We start from the raw sequence: 12143 nt of genomic DNA on the forward strand, positions 1-12143 counted from the left end.
TGTCCGGCGTCTGATTGAAGATTACAAGTATGCAGAGTGTCAGGAAAACAGTAGGAGTAAGCACACTTAATGCTCATCTCTTGGTTTCAAATACTATGCCCTACTAAAAGAACAAAGGTTCACTGGAGAAATGCCTGATTCCACGGCTTACACAGGGAAAATATAAGATAAATCTGGGATATCTTGTTTTGACAGAAAAGGTTTTATATTTTTAATAATATAAGAGCCAAGTTGAAGGAGCTCCCACTAGCCAAATTAGGGAGATTTAACCATCAAAATCATAAAGTGTAGAAATAATTATAAATCATTAAAAGACTAGGAGTCAGTAGGCCTATACAAATAATACATAGATATATAAATAAATGGGGAGAAATGATGATATTTCATTACAGTAAACCTCCAGAGGTGGTAAATGTAGGAGTGGATGGGGAAATTCATCATTTTATAGCCATCATAAAGCAATCATAAAGATCATCAGTTCAGTTCAGTCTCTCAGTCATGTCCGACTCTCTTCGACCCCATGAATTGCAGCACACCAGGCCTCCCTGTGCATCACCAACTCCCGGAGTTCACTCGAACTAGCATCCATCGAGTCGGTGATGCCATCCAGCCATCTCATACTCTGGCATCCCCTTCTCCTCCTGCCCCCAATCCCTCCCAGCATCAGAGTCTTTTCCAGTGAGTCAACTCTTCACATGAGGTGGCCAAAGTACTGGAGTTTCAGCTTTAGCATCATTCCTTCCAAAGAACACCCAGGACTGATCTCCTTTAGGATGGACTGGTTGGATCTCCTTGAAGTCCAAGGGACTCTCAAGAGTCTTCTCCAACACCACAGTTCAAAAGCATCAGTTCTTCGGCACTCAGCTTTCTTCACAGTCCAACTCTCACATCCATACATGACTACTGGAAAAACCATAGCCTTGACTAGACAGACCTTTGTTGGCAAAGTAATGTCTCTGCTTTTGAATATGCTGTCTAGGTTGGTCATAACTTTCCTTTCAAGGAGTAAGTGTCTTTTCATTTCATGGCTGCAATCACCATCTGCAGTAATTTTGGAGCCCCCAAAAATAAAAGTCTGACACTGTTTCCACTGTTTCCCCATCTATTTGCCATGAAGTGATGGGACCGGATGCCATGATCTTAGTTTTCTGAATGCTGAGCTTTAAGCCAACTTTTTCACTCTCCTCTTTGACTTTCATCAAGAGGCTCTTTAGTTCCTCTTCACTTTCTGCCATAAGGGTGGTGTCATCTGTACATCTGAGGTTATTGATATTTCTCCTGGCAATCTTGATTCCAGGTTGTGATTCCTCCACCCCAGCGTTTCTCATGATGTACTCTGCATGTAAGTTAAATAAGCAGGGTGACAATATACAGCTTTGACGTACTCCTTTTCCTATTTGGAACCAGTCTGTTGTTCCATGTCCAGTTCTAACTGTTGCTTCCTGACCTGCATACAGGCTTCTCAAGAGGCAGGTCGGGTGGTCTGATATTCCCTTCTCTTTCAGAATTTTCCACAGTTTATTGTGATCCACACAGTCACAGGCTTTGGCATAGTCAATAAAGAAGAAATAGATGTTTTTCTGGAACTCTCTTGCTTTTTCGATCCAGCAGATGTTAGCAATTTGATCTCTGGTTCCTCTGCCTTTTCTAAAACCAGCTTGAACATCTGGAAGTTCACGGTTCACGTATTGCTAAAGCCTGGTTGGAGAATTTTGAGCATTACTTTCACTAGCATGTGAGATGAGTGCAATTGTGCGGTAGTTTGAGCATTCTTTGGCATTGCCTTTCTTTGGGATTGGAATGAAAACTTACCTTTTCCAGTCCTGTGGCCACTGCTGAGTTTTCCATTTTTGCTGGCATATTGAGTAAAATGCCAGCATCATCTTTCAGGATTTGAAATAGCTCAACTAGAATTCCATCACCTCCACTAGCTTTATTCGTAGTGATGCTTTCTAAGACCCACTTGACTTCACGTTCCAGGATGTCTGGCTCTAAGTGAGTGATCACACCATCATGATTATCTGGGTCGTGAAAATCTTTTTTGTCTAGTTCTTTTGTGTATTCTTGCCACCTCTTCTTAATATCTTCTGCTTATGTTAGGTCCATACCATTTCTGTCCTTTATTGAGCCTATCTTTGCATGAAATGTTTCCTTGATATCTCTAATTTTCTTGAAGAGATCTCTAGTCTTTGCCATTCTGTTGTTTTCCTCTATTTCTTTGCATTGATCGCTGAGGAAGGCTTTCTTATCTCTTCTTGCTATTCTTTGGAACTCTGCATTCAGATGCTTATGTCTTTCCTTTTCTCCTTTGCTTTTCGCTTCTCTTCTTTTCACAGCTATTTGTAGGGCCTCCTCAGACAGCCAGTTTGCTTTTTGCATTTCTTTTCCATGGGGATGGTCTTGATCCCTGTCTCATCAATGGGTGCTAAATATATGGGAAATCTTTGATGAACAGGCTATTTACATGGTCTTCTAGTATGTCTCCATAGATTGCCTATTAGTCGCAAGGTGAAAAATAGCTACCGCCTACCTGAGAAATCAGAAAATGCCTTGACTCAGTGATAAAAATTAGCATCACTAATGAGGATCACAGGGTACATGAGATTCTCCAAAACACAATACCATAAGAAGATAATCACTATGTAGAATTCATTTCAGTCTAAATCATGAAAAAACATCAGAACACTAATTAGGAGCAGTCTATTCAGAATATGTACTAGGCAGGGGAAATGATTGATTATGTGTCAGATAAAATCTAGAGAGACTTGATGACTGACTGCAGTACATGATCCTAGACAGAATCTTATACTAGAAAAACAAAGGCCCCAAAGGATAGTAGGAAGTCATTGGAAAAGCTGTATTATGGGTTGTTAATTAAAGTATTATTGTTAAATTCACTGAAATTGATAATTTTAGTAGAGTGAAGTTGTGTAATAGAATTCTTAAGTACACAACTATTCAGTTGTAAAGAGCCATGATTATATACAACTTATTCTCAAATGGTACAGGATTGGTTAAATATATATAAAAAGAAAGAAAGTGAACACTAATAAAGCACATAAGGAGAAAGGCTAATATTGGATGAGTCTGGGTAAAGGGTATGGCAGTGTTCTTTGTGTTATTATTCTTACAATTTTTCTGTAAGTTTGAATTATTTCCAAACAAAGGTGTGTTTTTTTTTTAAGGTTTTTTTTTTGTTGGCATATACTTGCTGTGATACTTTAGGTATTGCATGAACCTTGATTGTCATTAATAAAATGGTAATGAAAAATTTAAAAACCTATAAATTTCTTATAAGAAGTCGACATTCACATTTGGTAAAATTTAACATAAATTGAATTTGTTTAGAGATATGTTGTTGTTTTTTGTATTTTCCAATGCTTGTATCCAGAATTGCTGCTAACTTATGAGTTACTAAATCATTTTAACTTTAAATTTTCATATGGCAGATTATAACTGGAATTTCAGTTTTGGCTCAAGTTTTATTTACTGAAGTCCATAATCAGAATTACTCTGCTTTAAGAATATATTGGATAATTAGCTTGAATGTTTACATTTTAGTGTGAGAAATTACGCATGTAATATGTTGATGATTAGTAGAAAGAATTGTACTTTGAGGAATGTGACCTCCCTACTACCTGATAGTCCCTTTATGTTTGCTATAAACTTCTGCTATAAAGTTCTGAACTCTTAAAATGCTATGAATATATTGATACATTGCAGGCTAGCTGTACAAAGAATATAGTAATATCATTTTAGTTTTCTTTTTCCAGAAAACTCACTAGAGTTACCGATGATTTAATTATGGATCAGAATGAAATGGAGTTGACTTGCATTTCACCATTCCGTGCAGTTTTGGAACTGACTACAAGTAACCTGAGTTTTCAGTTAACCAGCCTCCTTTTTTTGTATTTCTTTTAGTCTCCCAGAGTGAAAGAATCATTAACAAATTCTGAGGTAAGTAGTTGTGATTGTTGAGTCATTAAAGTATATGTGCTTTTGTTTTGGTTTTAATGTTAAACACATTTTTTTGTATGTGCTTAAATAGGAATGGAAATTTATACTAGTCAAATGGTGTGAAAAGAAATCCTGCTAAACAGACTCCTGTTAGGCTGACCTGCGTTATGCTCATTGCATACTTAGTCAAGTCTGACTCTTTGCTACTTCAAGGACTGTGGCCTGCTAGGCTCAGGAGGAAAGGACAACCCACTCCAGTGTTCTTTCCTGGAAAATTCCATGGACAGAGGAGCCTGTTGTTGTTCAGTCCTAAGTCATGTCAGACTCTTTTCGACCCCATGGACTGCAGCACACCAGATTTCCCTGTCCTCCACCATCTCCAGGTGTTTATTCAGATTCATGTCCATTAAGTCAGTGATGCTGTCTAACCATCTCACCCTCTGCTGGTCTCTTCTCTTTTTGCCTTCAATCTTCCCCAGCATCAGGGTCTTTTCCAATGAGTGGGCTCTTTGCATCAGGTGGCCAAAGTATTGGAAATTCAGCTTCAGCAAACCGTCCTTGCATATTAGTAAAGTGTTAGTCACTCAGTTGTGTCTGACTCTTTGAGACCCTATGGACTGTAGCCTGCCAAGCAAGAATACTGGAGTGGGTTGTCATTCCCTTCTCCAGGGGATCTTCCCAACCCAGGGATCAAACCCAGGTCTCCTGTATTGGAGGCAGATTCTTTACCGTCTGAGCCACCAGAGAAGTCCATATTAATAATAATTGGCATTTTCAAAACTAATCTTAAAGTTCTATTTTTCTCTCAAAAATTAGAACCAGTAGGTAACTTGGTTTCCTCTCTGTGAAGTGCAGCAGACACAACATTTTAATACTTCCTTGTCTCCTTGATTTTCCTTGTATAATAACAGCTATTAGATCTCTCATTGCCCTTTTAATTTTTTTCTCTTTTAACTCAAAATTTTGGCCATTGCATTGATACTGTTTTCCCTACTAATTTATAATTTTGAATGTTTAACTTGATTTTGTGTTCAGCATTGGTCTTTTTTCCCCAAGTTACATAACTAAAATTTGTGAGATTTTCAAACATGCAAAATAATGTTTAATGTTACAAAGCTTCACATTCATTCATTGGTTGATTTTCTTTCTTTATAAGTAAAGGAGGGTCCCCAATATAGGAAAATGTCACTTCTAGAATTTCATAGTATATACTTAAGTCTGTATATTGTAGGTGCTATTTTGCTGGGCAAAGGAGATGGCATAGATATAGTTAAAAATAAATATGATACAAAGAATTACTGTTCTGAAGAAGGGAAAAAAAAAAGGACTACTGATACTTGGTACAACATGACTGACAGAAAAAAACCGTGCTAAGAAGCCAGACACAAAAAGAGTGCATATTGTAAGATTTGGTCTATATGAAATGTCCACAAAAGACAAATTGATAGAAGCTGAAAGTAGATCAGTGGTTGCCGAAGGCTAGATGTGGGAGCAGGAGTTCACTATAAATGGACACAGGAGAATTTTTTGAGTTGATGGAAATGCTGAAACCTGATTGTAGAGATATTTATACAAGTATAAATTTTCTAAAAACTATTGAGTTGTATACCTAAATAGGTGGATTTTGTGGGACATAAATTTATACCTCAACTCATAAAGTTCTCCAAGCCAGGCTTCAGCAATACGTCAACCATGAACTTCCAGATGTTCAAGCTGGTTTTAGAAAAGGCAGAGGAACCAGAGATCAAATTGCTAACATCTGCTGGATCATCGAAAAAGCAAGAGAGTTCCAGAAAAATGTCTATTTCTTCTTTATTGACTATGCCAAAGCCTTTGACTGTGTGGATTACAATAAACTGTGGAAAATTCTTCAAGAGATGGGAATACCAGACCACCTGACCTGCCTCTTGAGAAGCCTGTATGCAGGTCAGGAAGCAACAGTTAGAACTGGACATGGAACAACAGACTGGTTCCAAATAGGAAAAGGAGTACGTCAAGGCTGTATATTGTCACCCTGCTTATTTAACTTACATGCAGAGTACATCATGAGAAACACTGGGGTGGAGGAATCACAACCTGGAATCAAGATTGCCAGGAGAAATATCAATAACCTCAGATGTACAGATGACACCACCCTTATGGCAGAAAGTGAAGAAGAACTAAAGAGCCTCTTGATGAAAGTCAAAGAGGAGAGTGAAAAAGTTGGCTTAAAGCTCAGCATTCAGAAAACTAAGATCATGGCATCCGGTCCCATCACTTCATGGCAAATAGATGGGGAAACAGTGGCTGACTTTATTTTTCTGAGCTCCAAAATTACTGCAGATGGTGATTGCAGCCATGAAATGAAAAGACACTTACTCCTTGAAAGGAAAGTTATGACCAACCTAGACAGCATATTCAAAAGCAGAGACATTACTTTGCCAACAAAGGTCCGTCCAGTCAAGGCTATGGTTTTTCCAGTGGTCATTTATGGATGTGATAGTTGGACTGTAAAAAAAGCTGAGCGCCGAAGAATTGATGCTTTTGAACTGTGGTGTTGGAGAAGACTCTTGAGAGTCCCTTGGACTGGAAGGAGATCCATCCAGTCTATCTTAAAGGAGATTGGTCCTGGGTATTCATTGGTAGGACTGATGTTGAAGCTGAAACTCCAATACTTTGGCCACCTTACACAAAGAGCTGACTCATTTGAAAAGACACTGATGCTGGGAAAGATTGAGGGCAGGAGGAGAAGGGGACAACAGAGGATGAGATGGTTGGATGGCATCACCGACTCAATGGACATGGGTTTGGGGGGACTCCACGAGTTGGTGATGGACAAGGAGGCCTGGCGTGCTGCGGTCCATGGGGTCACAAAGAGTCAGACACAACTGAGTGACTGAACTGACTGAAATTTACACCTCAAAAGTTCTTAAAAACAGAAGAGCGTAGACATATTTTACTTCCATTTTAAAGAGGTGTACTGAGGTTGCAGAGATGGGCCAGTTCACTACACAAGAACTATTTGAAAAGGTCGCCCCTCCTACACTGCTTGCCTGTCAGCAGGCCCACCTCCCTCTCCTCTCAGCTTACACAGCACTGCTTGTGTTTTTGTTACAGCTATTTTCCACAACTGATCCTGTGGGTACTTTACTCCAAGTTCCAGAACAGATTTCTGCTCATCTACCTCAGCCAGCAGGGCCGACGCCTGCGCAACCCACTCAAGTCTCCCTGCCACCCACTGCGGAGCCAGCGATAGCAGCTCAGGTACAGCAGGGACCACTTTCTTCTGCGGTCAGCCTTCTGGGTGGAGGAAGAAGGTGGAGGCTAGCGTGGAACACCACCTTGTGCACTAAGGATGATGTCCTGGTAGATTTTGAAACAAGTTAGAAATTCTGTTCTCACAGTTTTACATGTATGCAGATAAGAGAGTTTAACAAGGATCACACAGTTCTTTTTTTGAGCACCAAAATAAGTTAATGATGAAAATATCCCAAACAGCAATAGTGTGGGGGATTGAAATTTCTTGTCAGCTTCCTTCCTCTCTTCCGGTCTCAACGCCTGCCCCTACCCCCGAGGGAGCCGCTCAGGGGGTATGCCACTGCTCGGCCTTAGGCACCTGAGGGACCACCTAGAGAGCTCCAGGAGTGCCACTGGAGGCTGGGCGAGACACGCGTGCACACTGTCGCAGTGAAACCCTCTCGTAACAGTGTCTGCTGCTTGGACAGTGGACCGAATGAGAAGGGCTCCTGTCTTGTCAGCTTTTTATTATATCCTTATATGCTTAAGTTTAGAATGCAGCTGCCACTGAGGAGCACTGTTAGCTCTTCTGTCACCTTTGTTAATACTATCTCCAAACCATGGTTTTCCTGCATTGCTCTTTTTAAGATACCTGTCAGTTTTGTGGGGGTTGATTTTATTAAAATGTCATAAAGTGATGTGTGAATCCACCTAGTCAGGCGCACGTGACCTTACTGAATCAGAAGGCGCTGAGAGTGCTGAGGGAGTGAAGGCCCCCTGAGAACTGCCCCGCCGTTGCTGTGCAGCCGCCGCTCTTCCCCTGGGAAAGCGCAGTACTGTCTGCGACATGCTTCGTTGGGAGAGTACGAGTTCAGAGTCTACGCGTTTATTAGACAGTAGCAGTGTTTTTATTTTGTTTTTTCCTAAAATTCAGGTAGGAAGAAATAAATACAGAAGTTAAGATGTTTTCATCTGCGTCCCAGCAGTGCTCTGCCTTTGGAGACCACTGCTCTGAGTGCTTCCAGACTAGAGTCCTGACTACATTTAACCTTTCCTTTGCCCAAGCTTTCCATTTCTGCCCATCATATGGGAAAGGAGACAGTCATCTTATGAAAACTGATGAAAAGATTGGATTCATTTTATGAACAGCCTAAATAGAACGTATATCCTCCAGTAAGCAAGGGACAGCTCTGTGGTTTTCAGAGGATTAAAGATCTGGAACCTCCAGGTTGGGTGGTTTCCTGAGCAGCAGCCAGTTTAGACCTTACTACAGATGTGTGGCCAATGCCAGGTTTTTTAAAGGGAAGAACCCAGTGTCTTGTTCTTCATTCTTGGAGAGGGGAACAGAGGTCTGAAAAACGCAAAATTGGAATGTGACTGTGTGTGGCATTTCATGTAGGTTTGACAGTGATCTTTCCAATTGTGTTTGACTCCAACTGACATCCAGCTATTGCTGCTGCCTTAGGGTGCATGTCCTCCCACAGCAGGGAGTCCTGGGGACTAGGATGCCCACACCTGGAGATGAAGAAAACTGCTGCCAAATGGACGATTCATCTCTAGACGAGCATCAGTCACCACCACACTTAATACTCCAGGCAATGACTTTATACCTTTCAATGCTTTTTAGGCTCTGTCTTCAGGAGCAGGTTCCCAAGAAACCAGGATCCCAATCAGTCTAGTACTAAGATTACGGTAAGTAAGACATTTGTTGTTCTTTTCTAAATACTCTGAATGTGCTGGTTTCTCTTTGGAAGCTACTCCTTCTCGTAGTGCATGCCTGAGAGTAACTGGATAGAACTGTGTGTGTTTGCTCTTGGGTGTGTTATTTCCCTCAGATATAATAGCAGTAGTGTGAGGATCTGAGTTACCATTGACTCACTCCTCTTTCCACATGTGAATTCCTAGTCATCTCAGTATGACCATAATTAGAGCAGAGGCAGCAAGACCTATTTGGGGAATGTTCTGGGGTTTTTTTGAACTAATTATTTATTTTTTGGAGAGATGGTTAAAATTCAGATTTTTATTTATTTTTTTGAACTTTTTATTTTGTACTGCAGTATATAGCCAATTAACAATGTTGTGATAATTTCAGATGAACAGCCAAGGGACTCAGCCATATGTGTACATGGAAGTGCTCTTTCCCCATACCACCGTCTCTCATCCATGCTGCTACATAACATTGAGCAGAGTTCCCTATGCTATACAATAAGTCCTTGTTGGTTATCCATTTTAAATATAGCACTGTGTCCATCTCAGTCCCAAACTCTGTTATTGTCCCTTTGGAAAATGTTTTGATTTTACCACTAGGAGCAATGAATTACGCCATAAATGTGAAGAAAGCAGATTTGGCTACCTTTTCTTTATAGAAGCCTATTCTGTATACCTGGACCCAGATAGTTCTGATTATACAATGTCTTGGTAATTTCATCCTATTTTAATTGTGTACAAAGAATACTACTTGTCTGTTTTAAAAATTTTGTTTTAAAATCTTAGATCAGTTAATAGAGAGTATGAAATACTACTTGACATATGCTTCAGAAGGGGAGAGGATGCTTGTAAGTGATGCAGTTAGCTTTTTGAAGGGTGGTTTTTAATGGACTGTGTTCCAGACTTGTTTATGGAAGAGGAGGCTAGAGTCTTACTCTCATTGATGAAGACTTTGAAGTTCAGTTTAGCACATTGTTATCTTTGAAGGTGTTTGTACTTGGCATGACAGTCACATCACAAAAGTGATACTGAACATTTGGCCTTAATTTTATTTAGCTTTCAGAAAGAATAGATTGAACAATTACATATTAAGCCGACTACAGCACTATTAGCTATTGTGCTAAGACACTGAGAAAGGAGAAAATGAAATGCAATAATCAAGTCTGTGTTGGAAGTTGACTTTTATTATGTACTTAACTGAACTAGCATAGCTAAAAGCAAGTTTTAGTAGTAGATATGCAGCGAAGTATAAGTCCATGTAGACAAGTGCAGAGAGTCAATGAGAGGGAGAAAATCCCTGTTGGGCAGGTTGTGTGGAATTTGGGGAGCTGTATTTTAAGCACGATTTTAGTAACGTCAAACATGTGTCAGATAGACCTACGCCCTCTACATCATTTAGATAAAATGGATTTGGGTCCTAAGTGATCAGGCACATCTGCCTTTGTGCATGGTATTCTAATTTCTCCTTTAACCAGAATCTCCAGGGAGCTTGGTTAATCTCAGTACTTGGTGTGGTGAGCGATCTCTGTAACTATCCCTCGTCAGTCACATTTTAATTTCTGGAGCCTTATGCTAACTCTCTTGCCAGTATGGACCCCATTCCTGTCCCCGTCTTCTCTCCATTCTCAAAGCCTTCCTGTCCATTACATCCTATCTAAAAAAACTACTAGTATTTCTAAAGTTTCTCCTCATTATCCCAGTCTGTATATTCTTTATCCTTCTCCTCTGAACCCCTGTGGAATTGAGGGCGCATCACGTATTTCATCCTATGAGTCTGCTCAGACTGATCCCCATTGGTGGGCAAGGTACTGTCCTCGGTCGGGGGGTGTGGGGGGTAGGAGTGGAGATGAGGAAGAAAAGAGCCGCCTCTCATTTTAGTCACACCTCCCTGTGCTCTTTCATATATCCTTCTTAGTTTAATACGGTCTTCTTGGGTGTAAGGATGAGAGTGGGCATATATTGACCAGTGAAGGACCTAGATTAAAAGAGTTGTAGGACAGCTATTAATAAATGATCACTCTGAGTTGTTTGCTCTGAGCCCTCAGTGTGAGCTCGTTAGGACAGATCATCTGGTCTTTGGGACAGAAAGATCTTTCTCTTGGCATAGCTTTCCCGATATATGTAGGCAGACTCTGAATGTATAAATGCAGAAATTTATTTTACACGGTTTTTTTTCTTCCATAGGAATTCAAAAAAAGAACTAAATGATATTCGATTTGAATTTACTCCTGGGAGAGGTGAGGCATCAAAATCAAAATATTGAAAACAAAATAACTGCTCATTTGTCATTTGAAGAAACTGTGTGTGAAGTTTCTGTCCTTCAGATATATTTTCCTCTTAAAGGGTGATAAAAATGTTCCTGGCCTAAAGGTTGAGGGTACGTGTGAAAAAAATAAAAACGCAATTTTTTGTTTTTTTTTTTTTTTTTTTTACAACTACCTCATTTAGAAAATATAATACAAGCAGTAGTAAATATAGCTGCAGTTTACTATGGCAGACGTGGTGCTAAGCAGCATCTCATTAAATTTTCAAAATGGCCCCTAAGGAAAGATTATTGTCCCCATTGCATAGATGATGAAATTAAGGTTTAGAGAGGGTGAAGTAACTGGTTATGGTTCCCACAGCTGAGAAGAGGTGTAGATGGACTTCAGACTCGGATGTGCCGGTGTGCCAAATTCCGGCTCTTATTACTGAGCATGTTTGTACTCCTTGACAGTAAGGAAACAGCAAGGCTTCCAGTCCCCTCCCTCCCAGCTGAAGCCAAGCCCCGTCACGCATAGTTTCTGTCCATGAACTTCTCCCAGGGACAAGGTTTATTATCTTCATTCTTACCTTTGTTACTCAGAATTCGTATTTGCGAGATGGCTCACAGCTATTGGTGTCTGTCCTGTGTGCACGCTCAGTCTTCCCGCTGCCTCGGTCTCATGAGCAGCTCACTGAAGTGCCGAGAACACAGGACAAATGCACATGTACAGAGACGCATCTCATTTATGTCTTAAAGCCAGGCAGAGTCGCTGTTTAAGGTCCTCATTCACATCACGGGTCGTGGGCACAAGTATGTGCACAGCCCCTCCCCAGAGGCCCTCTCATTCCCTCTGAGGGCTTAGTGTTCAGGCCTGGGGAAGGAGTCAGTTAGAGATGAGGTTAACTGATGGTACTCTCTCCTCATCTTTTTAGTTTCTAGTTGTATGCCCATAGACTGTATGTACTCAGATAGTACAACCTGGGATAACTGGATGTGAAGGAGAGCCTACCAGAATACA

At 40.5% G+C, this 12143-nt stretch overlaps 1 protein-coding gene across 2 annotated transcripts in view; it reads left to right on the plus strand.

Annotated features, from left to right (window-relative positions):
- The window catches only part of OXSR1 (oxidative stress responsive kinase 1), an 89013-nt gene that overhangs the window by 71216 nt on the left and 5654 nt on the right, over positions 1 to 12143 (plus strand). For both annotated transcript variants that reach the window (XM_006077012.4, XM_025272781.3), the window contains exons 12-15: positions 3922 to 3957; positions 7054 to 7200; positions 8801 to 8865; positions 11065 to 11117. In XM_006077012.4, coding sequence (XP_006077074.1) covers positions 3922 to 3957; positions 7054 to 7200; positions 8801 to 8865; positions 11065 to 11117 — 301 coding nt within the window. The remainder of the gene's footprint in view (positions 1 to 3921; positions 3958 to 7053; positions 7201 to 8800; positions 8866 to 11064; positions 11118 to 12143) is intronic.

The sequence above is a fragment of the Bubalus bubalis genome, chromosome 21 (genome assembly GCF_019923935.1).
Source record: "Bubalus bubalis isolate 160015118507 breed Murrah chromosome 21, NDDB_SH_1, whole genome shotgun sequence".
NCBI lineage: Eukaryota > Metazoa > Chordata > Mammalia > Artiodactyla > Bovidae > Bubalus > Bubalus bubalis.